We start from the raw sequence: 15,750 nt of genomic DNA, 5'->3' as shown, positions 1-15,750 counted from the left end.
GCGCACCCGCACTTAAGCGCGGCCTTCCCGCGGCATCACCACGCTCCCACGTGCATTCTGGGAAAGGGGCCGGCCCTCGAGGTCTGCGATGTCTTCTCCGCACCCAGGACCGTGACTGGCTGGTGTCCAAGCCCACGGGCTGGGGGACGCAGAGGGGGGTTTGCTCCCAGGGCGGTGACTCCGCTCAGTTGGCATAGATGCTCTCGGGTCAGGGGTGCTGAAGGAGCTGGGAAGCTGGGTCAGGCCCCGTCAAGGTCACGTAGGGGCAGAAGGGGCATTTGTGGAGACGGATTTGGGAGGAGACTTGAGGCAACGTGCACATCATCTTCGGACAAGCTGGCGGAGCGGGAACCAGTGGCAGAGCTTGGAGACCCCGCTCGTGGGTTCAGATTCACTCCTCTGCGCTCTCGTGTGTTACAAAGACCTCCCGGCCCCCGGGGGTGAGTGCAAGGCCATCTGCTGAGCCTCGAGCTTCGTCTGCCCTGGGCCGGGAAAGCGCCTTGGTGCTGTGCGTCTGCCAGAGATCACTAAGGTGCCACAGGGACTGATTTTGGAGGAGGACAGTTCAGGGAGCAGGTGACTTTGCAAACAAGGGGTCCACGAATAACGAGCGTGGACTGTGCCTCAGCCTTGAAGACGGAGCCCTGGATGGGGCGGTCCTCGGGGGGCCTCTCTCAGAAGGCGGAATTAAAGCCGAAACCTGAAAGTCAAGGCGGAGACAGCCCCGGAACGCTGTATAAAGGTCAGCACGGCGTCTTTCACCGTGTTTATTTTTTTCTCATTTGATTCTCTCCTCTCCCGCTTTGCACCTCAGAGGTTCAGTCTCTGTTCTTCGAGTGGGGACCCCAGAGGCTGTGACCGGGCGTCGTAAATTTTTGCATGCCTAAGTCAAGCGGTGTTTTACGTTCCTTCCAAGGATGCGAGGCCCTAGAACGTGTCCCCTCTTCTCCGACTGATAAGCCGTCTGTCATACGTTTGACTTCTCATTTTAACCTCCCCAAGTTGGACCTGATTTTCCTTGTTTTCTACAGTGTTCTTGTTTATATTTCCCCCAGTTTCCCCCACGTGTTTTGCCTGTAGTTTAAAAAATTTTTTTTGTTAATGTTTATTTTTGAAGGAGAGAGAGACAGAGTGTGAGTGGGGGGGGGGGGAGGGGCAGAGAGAGAGGGAGACCCAGAATCCGAAGCGGGACCCAGGCTCCCAGCCGTCAGCACAGAGCCCCACGCGGGGCTCGAACCCACAAACCGCGAGATCATGACCCGAGCCGAAGTCGGACGCTCAACCGACGGGAGCCCCCCAGGCGCCCCTCAATGTATACTTTTAGGTGGCTGATTTACTCCAACACCCAGAACATGTGGACGTGTGCTTTCTGCTTCCCCGTTGCTGTTGAGAGGCCGGTGGAGGGTCCCCCTGTGCCCCGGACCTCAGCTCCGCCTCGCCTCTCCGGCTGCTTCTAAGACCCTCTCTTCTGCGACAGTCCTTCTTGACGTTCCGTAATTGCAGATCTGGATCCTGGCAAGCGCGAGCCACGCTAACGGCCGAAGCCGTTCCCAGTCGTCCTGGGCTTGGGGCGTCGCCCGACAAACCTCCGCAAACCCCAGCGCCTGTCTTGCCTTTCGCGGCGTAGGGGACACCCCACTAGGTGACCTCTGGTCACGGCGGTGACGGCCACTCCCGCCCTCGCTCCTGCTGCGCTGCCCAGCCCCGGGGGCCTCTCCGTGTGGCCCTGCGAGGCAACTAGCCAATAGGTTCTTCTTTCAAGGCGGGACGTACCTGATTAAAGCAAAATCCAGGTACATTTTAGGCCACTTGTGTGACCTTGGACTCCGGGATGTCTGGGTCTGTGCACTGATGTGTTTCATAAGTTGTCAAGACCGCTGGGCCCCTCTCCCCTCACATTCTGGCCTTTGCCCTATTCTGGACCGCTGTGGCCGTGAGTCGCGCGTCACGGGGCCGACCCGGCGCAGCAGAGGAAGCCAGGGGGCAGGCGGAAGCGGGGGGTTAGAAGAACTTGAACCGCGTTTGCCGACGGGTGCCAGCACAAGTCTCCGGAGCGGGCCGGGGGCCGGGGACCGGCCCGGCCTAGCCTGAGCCATCACCGGGGATCCGATCACCGGCACCTGCTGGTGAGCACGGAGACTCCAGGAGGCACGAGGACACGAGCCCGTGGGGTGGCTGTGGGCGGCTCTCCCGTGACCCTCATTTGGTGGCACCTTCCCGTGGCTCAGTCCAACTCTGGGAGCCCACGGTGTCCTCTCGCCTGTGGCTCTCTGGCCCGTGCCGAGGGCCTCACAAGCGTCTCCCCGTCCCCGGTCCCCATCCTCTGCTTCCCTTTTAAATTTACAAATAGGTAAGAGCAAGAGAACCGAGGCCCAGGGGCGCTTGGGAAACGGCTGCCATCTTTCTCCCCGCCCTACTCACTACACGCTTCCTTTATGTTTATTTTATTTTATTTAAAAAAAAAAATTTTTTTTCAACGTTTATTTATTTTTGAGACACAGAGAGACAGAGCATGAACGGGGGAGGGTCAGAGAGAGGGAGACACAGAATCGGAAACAGGCTCCAGGCTCTGAGCTGTCAGCACAGAGCCCAACGTGGGGCTCGAACTCACGGACCGCGAGATCGTGACCTGGCTGAAGTCGGACGCTTAACCGACTGAGCCACCCAGGCGCCCCTCCTTTATGTTTAAAAAATAATAGGGGCGCCTGGGTGGCACAGTCGGTTAAGCGTCCGACTTCAGCCAGGTCACGATCTCGCGGTCCGTGAGTTCGAGCCCCACGTCGGGCTCTGGGCTGACGGCTCAGAGCCTGGAGCCTGTTTCCGATTCTGTGTCTCCCTCTCTCTGACCCTCTCCCGTTCATGCTCTGTCTCTCTGTGTCCCAAAAATAAATAAACGTTGAAAAAAAATTTTTAAAAATAATAATAATAATACTTGGGTCATCTCTCTTTTTTTTTTTCTTTTTTCATTTCTGGGAAAATCTTTATTTTGTGTATTTCTCAAGCATCTTGATATTCCCTGCCTCAGACGCACGGAGGATCTCTTCCTTCCAGTTTCCCCTCAGAATTCCCACTGTTTTTCTTTTGCAAAGGCCTGGGGGTGGCCAAGCACCCCCCACCCCCCTCCCCGGCCTCTCCCCCCTGCCTCCCTGTGAAGAAGAAAGGGCTGACTGAGGTCTGTAGGCAAAGCAGATACAACCCCACAGAGCCTTCAAAGGTGCCTCCCCAAAGCTGCCAAACGGTTAACTCTTTCCAAGAGCGTTGGCCGGGGCCTGTGAAAGATGTCTGGGTTCGTTGCTTAAAAAAAAAGGTATTGTTTTTAGCGCTGTCATCGGTATTAACGAATGCCATCAGACGATACCAAGTATTTGCAAGGGGCTCTGGGTCCCTGCGACCTACTCGAGGCTTCGAAAAATGGAGTGATGTGGGGGGGGGGGGACCAGAGGCCCCCTGCTGGAATGGGCCTTGCCGAAGAGGCGGGCAGGATGCCTCTCCCTCCCACACCCCAAAGAGTTAAGCAGAAATGGTTAATATTCCTCCCTTGGGCCCCCGCGTCCCGTATTCTAATGTATGAACTCGCATTCAGACGTGAGCCAGCCGCATATGCTTCCCGGCCGGCCTCGGCGACATCTCGCCCCCTCGCACGGCACGCGGGGTCTCCGCCGAGCCCTTCGTAAAAGCACGATTTTGTGACCAGGTAACCCTCACCTGGGCGGCACGCACGCCCAGACGCGTGGCCCCCCGCGTCCCGAGCGGGGTCCGCTTTGCCCCTTCCCGTCCGAGGGCTCGGCCCGAGGTGAGAAAGAGGGGGCAGGGTTATTAAGGATTCTGACAAGGTAGGCTGAATAAATTGTGTTTCCTTTGTGAGCCTTAATCCGGTGTTGTATTGGCTTCTCGGACATGGCTAATTTATTTGGAATTTCATTCTGTTCCTGACAGCGTCCTTGACTAGCTGTTTGATCACCTCGAGCAAAGTTACACGCCAGCTTTCAGATGTTGGAAGGGCAGTGGGGTATAACTCAGCTCAAGTGCGTTCTCCCCGGGCCCGGCTTCCTGCCTGCAGCTGGGACGTTTCAAATGGCCGGGGCCATCCCTGGTTCGGGAGACAAGGCGGCCGGTGCGGGGGTCCCCCCCTCACCCCCCCCCCCCGTGCCCCTCCAGGGAGGAGGCGGCTTTGGCCGCTTGCCCCCTCCCCCAACTCGTCCCTCTGTTTGGGATTCGAATCTGCTTTTGTGGTGCAGGAGGAAAGAAAATCAATTTCCGCCCGTCTGTGAGTTCGGAACGGTGCGTTTCAGGGGAAACCCGGTTTCGAAATGCATGTTCTGTTGGCTTGAGGGGTTTGAGACGCAGTCTTCCGGGGGCGGGGCGGGGGGGGGGGGAGAGGTAAACCGGCCTCAAGCTGTCCCAGGGTGCTCGCGCCCGCTGCGCACCGGTCCTCGCCGTCTCCCCCGCCTTGTGTCGGTCGTGCAGAAGTGGTTGACGCTCATCCTCCCCTAACTCACGTATTTCCGTGGGGTTCGCACGTTTCCTTTTGGTGAGCGCAAGCGTGTCTTGCTTGGATACAAAGGAAAGATGATGATCTTGATCGGTCAGCCGCCAACTTGTGGCTGCTGGTTTTATACTTTGGGCGGAAGCCGGTCTCATGGACACAGGGGCCTCCTTCCCTTTGGGCTCTTGTCCCCGGTACACGGGACACCTTCCTGCTGAGCGCCTTCTAGGTGCCAGGACGGGGGGGATCTGGTGGGAGCTCCCGGGCTAGACGCACGTCAGAGATTTCAGAGGACGTCAGCGCCGTGGTCAAAGTGGAAAACAGAATCAACCGACCGACCGAAACCAGGGTGATATGCTGGATGGACCCCGGGGGGAGAGGGGCCAGCGTCACTGACCAGCTCCTCCCCTGGAGTCCCTGAAGTCCGCCGGCCGCCTGCCGCCTTTGAGCAGTGATGTACTTCCCCTGCAAAGCAGGCTTACCCCCGGCCTTACCCGCAGACACGGGGAAGGGGCTGTTGCCCCCTTTTACGGAGGAGGCAGTTGAGGCCCGGGGCATCGCAGGACGCCCCGATGAGAGCCGCCAACTGAAATGGGGCCCCCGGGGGGCTGGTTCTGGTGCTGTCACCCGCAGTGAGAGCTGGTCTGGGTGGGGGGGTGGGGGACGGACTGGGCCACGCCTCCATCCCAGACCCCCCCCCCCCCCCGCCCGGGCTGGGGTCGCCCCTGCTCAGCTCTGTGCGTCGTGGGAAACTCTGACTCCCTTTAAGGGGGACACTCGTCATCTTTGTCACGGGTTGTGTTCAGGGGGAGGGCAGGAGGGAAGGGGGAAGCCGGGAAGATGTCCCAAGTTCACGGTGATCTGGAGCGGAATTCTGGGGCCTGTTTTGACCTTTGGGTTTGTCCTGATCTGCAGGGGAGCTGGGCGTTCGTTCTCCCCTGCCCCCAGTCGGTCCTGGGTCGTGGTGCTGGGCGGCCCCCACAGCATGTTCCCTGGAGGAGTAAAGAGCTACTGAAGCTAGGGGTCGGGGGCACAGAGGTGGGTAAAAGGTCCCAGAGACCAGGGTGCAGCCCCGACCGTGCCCCAAGCCCATCACCTCTGCTAGCTGTAAGATAAGTAGAGTGGGGAGCACGCGGTGCCCACCCCACGGGACACGGTGGGAACTGCGTGACATCAGAACTGGCCTGTCTGATGCACTTTCTCATCGCCGAAATATTTTCTCTTTCTGGGCGACGGCCACCTTATCCATCTAGGGTCTGCTGCACCTGCTGTGTGTCACGTACACCCTTCTTGGGAGAAGTCAGCGGGGGGCACAGCCGTGACACTGTCCGGGGGCTGGGGACATTCACTTCCTCTCCCGAAGGACGTGCTGACCTTGGCCTCGCTGACTCTGGGGCCCAGGGGCATCTGAGCAGGATCGGGGAGGCCTCCGTGATCCCAGAGCTTCTGGGTGTGTGGATGCCACGTGACCGGGACGCTGTTGACTCTGTGGGTCCCATGGTGTGCTTGGCAAACAGAGGGATTTACCCAAGGCCACCCTGTCCCCACCTGCCAGGTCGGGAGCTGGCGTGCGCTCGGTGCCTTGGGTTCACCCAGAACACCCACCTGGAGACGCTGACCGCTCAGGTGAGCAAAATGCCTGCTCAGGAACCGGTCCCTTCTCCCTCCCCGCGTTCATGGCTGCTTCCCCCTGGGACCTCACTCCAGATGCAGACGGGTGTGTCCAGGCAGGTGGCTCCTGAACACCCCTGAGGACTTTCTGCAACATTCTGGAAGCCCTTGCCAAGTGGCCACGTCTTCCAGAATGCCCTGTGTGCTTCCTGCCTCCACGCTGGGCTCCTGCTAAGTTCTCATGTAGGTTTGAAGCCACGTCCGTACCTCTGCGACAGTCGGGGTCAGCAAATGTGCCGGGTCACCTGGCCAGGTCCGCTGGTGGCCGCTCGCTCTGTGCACAGAGGCAGAAAAAGTCATTTGCCACCCAGAGAGCAAAGTAGGGCACGGTGCCCTTTCACTGGGGCTGATACCTGAGCCAGTGGGGGGTGAGCGCTGAGCGAGGGCGCCGGTGGGGCTCATCCTGGGACTGGCCCGTGGTGAGCACGGGACACACGTTCGCTTGGCTTCTCATTGAGGAAAACCACAGGTGAGGGCTGCCTCCCTACCCCACTGCCCATCTTAGGCTGCGCTCCTTGTCAGAGCCTTTGCATTTACTCCTTAGAACCTTCTGGGAGGGCTGGAAGGAGCACATTCTTATTTTGCAGATAAAGAAGAGATTCAGGAAGGGGCGTCAGGTGGCCGGCAGTCCCGGAGGCCCCCGAGCCTTCTCCCTGACCAGGAACCTGAGGGGGGACTGCACGCTTTCTGGGGTGAGTACGTGCTGGGCCCCCCAGGACGCGCTCTCAGCGACCTCGGCTCCTGCCGCCGGGCCCTCTGAGCTCCAGGTGGGGCCCTGTTGCCTTATGAGACCATAGGGTCTGAGGAGGTGCCCACACTGTCTCTTCCCCCAGGCAGAGCTTGGCTGGGGAAGGTCCGAGGTGCGGGGTGGGCAGGGTGTGCAGGGGTGTGGGGCTGTGGGTGCCTGGGTGCGTGCACATCTGGGCTTGTGTGTGTGTGTGGCAGGCAGATAACGGCAGGTGGAGGCTGTCCCTTCGGTGATGGTGTGGGGACATTTCTCGGGGCATCCTCTCTGGCGGCGGGAGGGCCGTCGGGGATCTGGAGCCCGGGCACCCAGCAGCATGCTGGTCCCCTGACCCGCACTCACCGCTCCCTTCGGGTCAGGCCCCAGCCACCTGCCTCACTTTCCCTCCAGGGGTCGGTGCCCAGACAGGCTGAGGCTCCAGGTCAGCCGCGAGCCCGCTGGATCAAGGCCGAGGGTCACGGTGAGGGTGAGAAGGGACCCGCGGGGTGGAGGTGGGAGGGGGAGGGGCAGCTCGGCCAGGGCCTCCGCAGGGGGAGCGGGGAGGGAGCAGGTCTGTCCCGCCGCACGCAGGTGGCAGCGCGCGGGTGCGCCGACCCCCACGGACCCCCTCGCGGGCGGAGGGGGGGAAGGGGGGTCCTCTCGCGTCCCCTCCCCTTCCCCGCGTCCCCTTCCCCGCGCCACGCCCCCCCCTGCCGCCGAGCGATAGCTAATTGGGCAGAGAAAGGGCCCGATTGTCTGCGCGCCGGAAGCGCGGGCGTGGGCTGCTGGAAGCGCCGAGAAGGTGGCCGGCCTCGCCCGGCAGCTGCCGCCGGAGCCGCCCGGGGGTGACGTCAGCGCTGGCGAGCGGGGAGCCCGGCGGAGAGGGGGGCGCTCGCGGCCTCGCCACAATGCGACCATTGTGGGCCCGTGAATGCGGCCGGGCCTCTTGACCGGGGAGGCCGCGAGCCTCGCGCTCTGGCCTGTCACTCGCCGCCGGGGAGGCCCGGGCTCCGATCGGGGGGAGCAGGGGAGCAGGCCCCTCCCCCCCCCCAGGCACAGCCCGCACCCCAGGGGGGGCCCCCATCCTCGGCATGGCCTCCTGGTGGGAGGGAAGCACGGGCCCTGACCCGCTCCTGGTCCTGCTGGTCATTGTCCTGTTAGCCCGTTTCATTCTCTGGTCCTGCCTCGGGACCTACATAGACTATAAGTTGGCCCGGCGGCACCCCCAGAAGCCCAAGGAGGACTAGGGCCTCTGCCTGCCGGGGACTCTGAGCGTCACCCTCCCCGCCAGCCCCTCCAGGAGGGCGCTGCCCCAGAGGCGTCCTCTCCTGAGCCGAGGGCGTGCGGGGAGGGCCAGGCCACCGACCCCCGGCTCCTACCCACAGGGCAGAGATGGACTGTGGCGCCCCACCCACTGGCCCTGAGCTGTCCTGGTCACCAGCCCGTCCCATGTCGGGACAGAGGGGCCACCACGGCCTGTCTGTCCGTTGGTCAGGGTCTGGGGTCCGCAGCTGGAGGGAGCGATCGTGGGGGGCGCGGTCCGCTCTGCCTCCACGTCTTTGTAAGTATGTTTGCGGGAGGAGGAGGGGATGAGCCACAGGGGCTGGGGTGGGCGCCGAGGGGACAGACGTGGCCACGTCACGAGCCAGCCCTGCCACCCAACGCTGCCTTGCCCCTCGGCTTCCTCCTGCCCCCCCCCCCCGGAGGGATAATAGTAAGTTCAGACGGCTGCCTTGGTTTCCCCAGAGCAGACCCCCCGAGGGTCTCAGGACAGGCTTGACACCTGAGTGCGAGTCCGGCTCTGGTTGGCCGCGGGGAAGGAAGTCTCTGTCTCTAAAATGGGCGCAATAATCCCTCCCTCCTCAGAAGGGAACGAGGAGGGTTGGACGAGGGGTGGGGCGGCAGCCCCCCCAGCCTGCACCCTGCTGGACTCGTGGAGGACAGTGCAGGAGAGAAACCAGGGACCCAGAGAGTGCCTCTCTCCCTCGGTGCTTGGAAGCGTGTGGCTGAGATGCGCCTCAGAAGGCGGGCAGGCGGGAGGGTTGACTCGGGCCCCAGGAGCCGGCGCCTGCCGTCACACCCCGCCTCGGAGCGGCACCCAGTGGCTCTGAGGTTCTCGACCTGGTGGCTCCTTCTAAGCACCCTGCGGATTTTAGCAAACACGATGGCCGGCTCCCCAGACGGAGAAGCGGGGGCAGGGACAAGATGTCCTTGGGAGGCTGGCGCCTGGCTGCACAGGACCGGGGACACCTGTCAGAGCAGAGTCTCAGGGAGCTGGTGTTGCTGCCCGGGCGAGCAGACCCGGCGCCACCCGTCTTGCCTTGCGGCGTCCCGGCAGAGGGACCGCAGGCCCGAGCCGGGGGAGCGGCGGGACCTGATGAACTCACCGGCACCGAGGAGATCTTGATTTGCTCCCGAAGGACCTGCCGTGCTCCAGGCAACCTCAGGGCCCGGGGAGCCGGTTGGCGGGAGCGGGGACCTTCTGGGGGCGGGGCTGACCCACACGAGAGATTTTGATGGGGGGGTGTCTGGGGGCGGATGGCCGATGAGGCTCTTTTCTTCTGGATGACGGTCCAGAGAGTCTGCGCGGTCGTGGTGGTGGTGGTGGGAGGGGCTTGGTGTGCGTTGATTCATCAGGGGCCGGAGGGCGGCTGTCCTGGGGGGTTGTGGGAGCAACAGAACTCACGCCCCCACCGCGTCCAGAACCTGATGGTAGGGGTCAGGGGAGGAGGTGTTCTCGTTGCCCTGAAGGAAAACGGCGTTCAGTGCCCTTTTAAAATCACGCGTGATTTTACCGGTCTCTTTAAGAAGAACCACGTGTGTTCTCAGGATCGGGTAGCAAAGGAGGGCGGGTGGCCATTCATTCCGGTTCGCCTGGGACGGACCCAGGTTTAAAACGGGACGTTCCCCGTCCCGGGAGACCCCTCTACCTCGCGCTAGCAGGCCCCGCCCCCACCCGAGGGAGGAAAAGTCCCTGCACACAGCGTGTTAATGGGACCAGTTGCAGACTTGCGTGTAATCTGCGTGCAGCCTGCGTGTGCACACGGGTGCGTGTGATGGCGCTTCGGCCCATACTTGAGGTGCGCCGTTTGGTCCAGTGAGCCAGGATGCTGGGGCTCTCACCGCCGCCCCTGCTGTTGGGGTGGCCTGGCAGAGGGGACAGAAGCCGGAGGCTCCTGCCAACGTGGGACCGTGCAAGAAAACCAGATTCTGCCAGGGCTGTTTGAGCCCCTTTGGAGTTACACTGGTCGGTACCTTTCTTCCCCCCGCCGCCAAAGCCAGTTTGCGTTGTGTCTTGATTCACAACGGATACGTTCTGCTGGGCGCGGGTCTCTGCAGCGATGTACCAGGCGGGCCATCTACAGCCTTATGACGCCTGCCCGGCTCAGAACAGGCACTCGAGCCGCGGCGTCTGAGTGAATGACAGGATGTGCCCTGGCCTGATATCAGGCAGCAACCACACCTAGCTGCAAGTGACAGACGAGTAAACAGTGACTTAAACAAGAGAAGCCTTTTGTTCCCCTTTCATGTTTATTTTCTTGTGTAGCAAGAGGTCTGGCACTTGGGATTCCCGGACTGGGGTATGGCAGCCCCATGATATTATCACGGGCTCAGATCCTTCCATATTTCTGCTCTCACGTGCAGCTTCGGTCTTCATGGTCACAAAAAGGCTGCTGCTACTCCAGGCATCCTGAGTGACGTTCCAGGCAGGAAGAGAAAAAAGGGTGATAGAGAGGGAGAGGCAATTCTCTGACACCTAAAACCCTTAGGTTTATATCTCATAAACCAGAGTCATGTCACATGACACCCCTACATGCAGGGGTGGCTGAGAAGTGGAGTTTGTTAGCGGGGCTCATTGCCACCCTAGATCATGTGAGGATTCTATTATAAAGGAAGGCTACATAGGGGCTTCTGGGTGGCTCAGTCGGTTAAGCCTCCGACTTCGGCTCAGGTCATGATCTCACGGTTCGTGACTTTGAGCCCCGCGTCGGGCTCTGAGCTGTCAGCCCAGAGCCCGGAGCCTGCTTCCGATTCTGTGTCTCCCTCTCTCTCTGTCCCTCCCCTGCTCATGCTCTGTCTCTCTCTGTCTCAAAAATAAATAAAACATTAAAAAAATTAAATAAAGGAAGGCTACGTGGATATTAGACGGGCAACTGGCCGTCTCTGCCACTGACCCTTTGCCCTTCGTTGCAATTGCCCTCATTTGGGACACGAAATGCTGATGGGTAAATGAATGATAACTAGGGCCAGCAGACGGATAAATGGAGGGGAGATGTTGTGCTCAACCCGGCAAGCATTGTTCAGCCCTCACAATGTGAAAGCACTGTGGATGCAACGTAGAAAACACAGCGGCTTGCAGGCTGGGAGCTGAGAAGTGGGCAGAGAGACCCGGACCCTGGTCACGGATGCTGGATCTGTGCTAGGCATACGTGGCTATTAAGTACTGGAAGGGTGGTCAGTGCCAATGAAGAGATACTGATTGAAATGATACATTACCGAAATGATAATAATATTTTGGACACGACTGGGTTCAATAAAATACTAAAATTCATTTCACCTGTTTCTTTTAATGCGTTTTAATGTTGCTACTAGAAAATCTTAAAGCGCATGTGCAGCCCACATTATTTTTATATTGCACAGCGTTGTGCCAGAACTTCATGATAGAGAGAATGAGCCCTGGTGGGCAGGTGTGCTGTGTGTTATAGGAACGCATGTGTCATCGGAAAGGGAGCTTTCTGGAGGATGGTTTGAGGTTATAACATCAGTACTACACAGCAGAGCTTATGAGATGCAGCCAAAGCTGTTCTTACAGGAAAAGTCATTGCCGTAAATACTATACAAATGAGAGAGAATGAAAATCAATGAATTAAGTATATGACTCAATAAATTGAAAAGAGAACAATAGAACAAAGCAAAGAGAAACGGAAGACAGAAATGAAGAGAGGAAATTAGCGTAATAACAAAGTGATAGAATTAACAAATGTCCCCAAGTCCTGGGTTTTTTAAAAATAACATTTCTTATGTATTTCCTTCTCCTTTTTCTCTTTAAACATTGTGTTGAAATACACACAAGGTAAAATTTACCATTTTAACCATTAAAAAAATGTTTATTTATTTATTTTGAGAGAGAGAGAGGGGAAGGGGTGGAGAGGGAGAGAGAGAATCCCAAGCAGGCTCTGCACTGTCGCCCAGAGCCCGATGCCGGGCTCGATTCCACGAACCTCGAGATCATGACGTGAGCCGAAATCAAGAGTTGGAGGCTTAAACGACCGAGCCACCCGGGTGTCCCCATCTCAATCATTTTTAAGTGTGTATTTCAGTGGCATTTTTGCGGGAAAAAAAACCCCTAACAATCGATCCCATTCCTATGTTTTAAATTCATCACTAAAGAGTGAACTCTCGAAACCCTAGCCCCCCACCATTGACCTGAACGAAAGGTCATACGCTCTCTGTCTCTCCCGCTGCGACCTTGCTGTGTGGCCCCAGGTGTGCCGTGTAATTTGTGGCTCCAAGCCTTCATTTCTTCAAAGTCTCCTGACGTTGCTGCCGAAGAGCATCTTACAATCCCAATAGGAAGCCGGGGGCGGGTCTAACCACAGCCTTGGTTACTGGCAGGCTGAGACCACGTGCAACATCTCCTTTAAAACAAGGCACGAAGGCCCAGGATGTTTCAACGGAGGACCCCTACCACTACCCATCTCACTGGGACCCAAGTCCCCCGAAGACACACGGAAAGAGGAAATGCCTGTCGATGTCACTTAGAAATATTGGTGCAAAAGTACGAATCGCTGAATTAAGTATCACATCAGAGGGATAAAACATCATGACCGAGTAGGGTGGGTTCCAGCAACGCATGGTGGGTTGAATACCAGAAAGTCAGTTAATACAACTTACCACAGTAATAGCTCCGAAGAGAGACATAACCTGATAGTTTCCTTCGGGGTATTTCCAAAGGTCTTGGGGTAAAAGGCACATCCAACCTCAAAACTCATCAAAAACAGAAGTAGATAATAGATTGATACGTTTTTAACCCGAAAAGGAAGTCCTCTCTTAACAGGGAGCTGTTCTCTATCCTGATGGGTAGGGAAGTACCAGCAGCATCATCACCCAACCCTGGAGTCGGGGCGGGGAGACGTTCTCGGGGGCTGGACGTGGTTCCGGGGTGGGGCGTCGCCTGAGGGACTGGGAGAGAGGTGGCAGGTACAGGAGGGGTAGGAGCCCTGGGCAGGAGAAGGACATGCTCGGGGCACTGGCAGTGAGATGGATGGCTTTGTTTCTAAGCCACCGACCGCACGGGCACATGTTGGCATGAAAAATCCCATTTATAAGAGCAGCGAACAGAACACCTGTGTCAGCCGCTCGGAAGCTTCCCTTCCCTTCTGCTCCCTTCTGTCGGTTTCGGGGCGCACTTTGGATGCCGCAGGTGAGACTGACCGGGGACGGGAGACCCTGGGAGGGAGGGAAGGGGCCGGTGGGGACGCCCACGCAAGGCCGGCTGTGGGGAGGGAACGTGGCAGGGGCAGACGAGGGTCAACCCGGACCCCCGAGGGCAGACCTGACCACGTCTGTCCCTCCCGCTTCCCGCTGCGATGCCCCACGCCCTGCGGGAGGTCCTGGCGCTCCGCTCGGACCTTCAGACGGCTGACACCGAGGCCCCCTCCGGAGCAAGCTTCTGGGCCACGCGCTCTGGCAGATGTCACCGCAGCTTAGCCCAGACGCACAGAACGAAGCCACCGCCTTTGTGGGGAGCACGGAGGCTGCTCACATGTCGAGCGGCTGATCGTCACGGGGGACGGGATCTACTTGGGATCAGGGGTTCCCTGTGCCACGGGGTTGGCCGTGTCACAATCAGGAGCGTTGTGGGCGTGGTTAGTCATCTCCTTTACGTGACTTGCTGGGTAGTAATGAATAAAGTACCCACAGGGAGTTCTGGTCTCTTCCCAGGGAGGGGATCTTTAGGCCCTGGCAATGCTCTGAGTGTCCTTGTCAGCCTGGGACCTTGGGCCACGTGGGACAGTCAGTCTAACAAGGTGACTTCTTACAGGGGCTTTGGCCACGCAGTTTCCTCCCCATCTCCAGAAGGGGGCGGGGAGACTGAAGGCTGGACGGGTGGGGGGTCAGCCATATCTAGGGGGTCGAGTCTGACAAAAACTGCACACCAAGCTCGCTTTAGGGGGGAGCTTCCTGGTTGGCTGTGTGTGTCACACATCCTTGCGGGTGGGGCTGGCACTGTCCGTGGTCCCACCAGGAGAGGACGCAGGAGCTCTCTGCACGGAGCTTCCCCGGGCTCTGCCCCACGCACCTCTGTCCTTGGCTGATTTTGAGCCGTGCCCTTTTGCTGTAATAAACCACCACACTGAGCATGGATCCCCCGGGGGGTAAGGAGTCCTTCTAAGGAGTGATGCGCCTCGGGGTGGCCTGGGGACCCCTGAACGTGCAGTTGGGGTCAGCAGTGAGGGTGGCCTTGGGGATGTTCCTGACGCCTGCCCCTTCCTTCCCTGCCCGCCACCTTCCCCCCGACAACCACAGAGGGGCATCCCCCCCCAAAGCCAGCCTGCTCCCCACCTCCCCCAGCCACGTACCCCCCCACCCCCCCGCCAGCAAGTGCGGCCGTGGTGCTGCTTTCTTGTGTCTTCTCTGGAGCCCGTCCGCGTACTTGCGAGAAAACACAAATACCTTCTCCCGTCTCCCCTCCCACGTTCCTTGTCTTGTTCTCTAGCTCCACATCAGCTTTTGTGGGTTTTCTATTTTTTCTGTAAAGTGCGTGTATTTAAAAAAATTTTTTTAATGTTTTATTTATTTTTAAGAGAGAGAGAGACAGAGAGAGAGAGAGAGAGAATGAGTGGGGGAGGGGCAGAGAGAGAGGGAGACACAGAATCCGAAGCAGGCCCCAGGCTCTGAGCTGTTAGCACAGAGCCCGACGCGGGGCTCGAACCCACAAACTGTGAGATCCTGACCTGAGTCAAAGCTGGATGCTTAACCGACGGAGCCCCCCAGGTGCCCTGAGGTGCATGTATTTTTTTTTTTTTTTTAAGAAAGAACTAAAGAAACAATTAGGTTATACAAGTTGGAAAAGGGCATCGAGTGAGAATCTGTGAGGGGAGGGGCCGGGGAGAGACTTGGGGACGGTCCGTCTTTGTGTGTGTAGGGGCAGGGGTGAGTAGGGAAGGAAGGGACGCTTGGAGCGCAGGGGAGGCGGTCTGTGTGCTAATCCCGTCACCAGAGATGCTCTCCCGTCCCGCCTCCCGTCCCACCAGGCCTCGCAGCGTGGGAATTGGCTCACTCTTCGCGCCCCGGGGATTGGCGCCCAGCTCTTTCCCCTGGAGGAGGGTCACTGAGGAGGTCACGGCCGGGCGGGTGCCCTGACCCCCGGGGAGCCTCCGTGGCCAGTCCGTGTGAGAACAGGATACAGAGGGGAGACCCCCCCAGACAGCTCACCGGCCCTGACTTCATTCCCCGGATGGGACGTGACACACGTTACCTCTGCCCAGCCGCCCCCTCCGGTGTCCCCGGCCTCCTGAGACTAGATGTTTTGGAGGAGCAGGTGGAAGGTGAGTGACCGCTCACCTCTCAGCTGGACATCGGCCCCCCGGTGCGGCAGGACAGCTGGGCCCCTGCCCCTCTCCCCTCAACCCCGCTTGGCTGGGGAACAGGCGCCCAGCCTCCGCCATCTCCCTCGAGAGCGGCCTGCAGGGCCCCCGTGATGGAGATGAGTCACCGGGTCTAAAAATAAAAAGAGTCAAGTCCCGAAGCAGCGTATTTCCTTTTTAAGCCAGATGTGGCCGCCGAGGGACCCCCAGCAGTTTGGCGCTGTGGGGAGGGCCAGGAGCCTCAACGAGGTCTGGAGCCTCCGCCGCACGGGTCGCTG

At 59.3% G+C, this 15,750-nt stretch overlaps 1 protein-coding gene across 1 annotated transcript in view; it reads left to right on the top strand.

Annotated features, from left to right (window-relative positions):
• Positions 1 to 11,433, top strand: part of SMIM38 (small integral membrane protein 38) — a 44,866-nt gene extending 33,433 nt beyond the window's left edge. The window contains exons 2-4 of the mRNA XM_086676661.1: positions 6,042 to 6,340; positions 6,745 to 6,849; positions 7,293 to 11,433. Coding sequence (XP_086532787.1) covers positions 7,973 to 8,128 — 156 coding nt within the window. The 5' untranslated portion in view covers positions 6,042 to 6,340; positions 6,745 to 6,849; positions 7,293 to 7,972 and the 3' untranslated portion in view covers positions 8,129 to 11,433. The remainder of the gene's footprint in view (positions 1 to 6,041; positions 6,341 to 6,744; positions 6,850 to 7,292) is intronic.
• The last annotated feature ends 4,317 nt before the right edge of the window (positions 11,434 to 15,750 follow it).

Source organism: Puma concolor, chromosome D1 (genome assembly GCF_028749965.1).
Source record: "Puma concolor isolate L17-30 chromosome D1, mPumCon1.1.hap2, whole genome shotgun sequence".
NCBI classification, from domain to species: domain Eukaryota; kingdom Metazoa; phylum Chordata; class Mammalia; order Carnivora; family Felidae; genus Puma; species Puma concolor.
The sequence above is the reverse complement of the archived record's forward strand: the minus strand, read 5'-3'. Positions and strand labels throughout refer to the sequence as shown.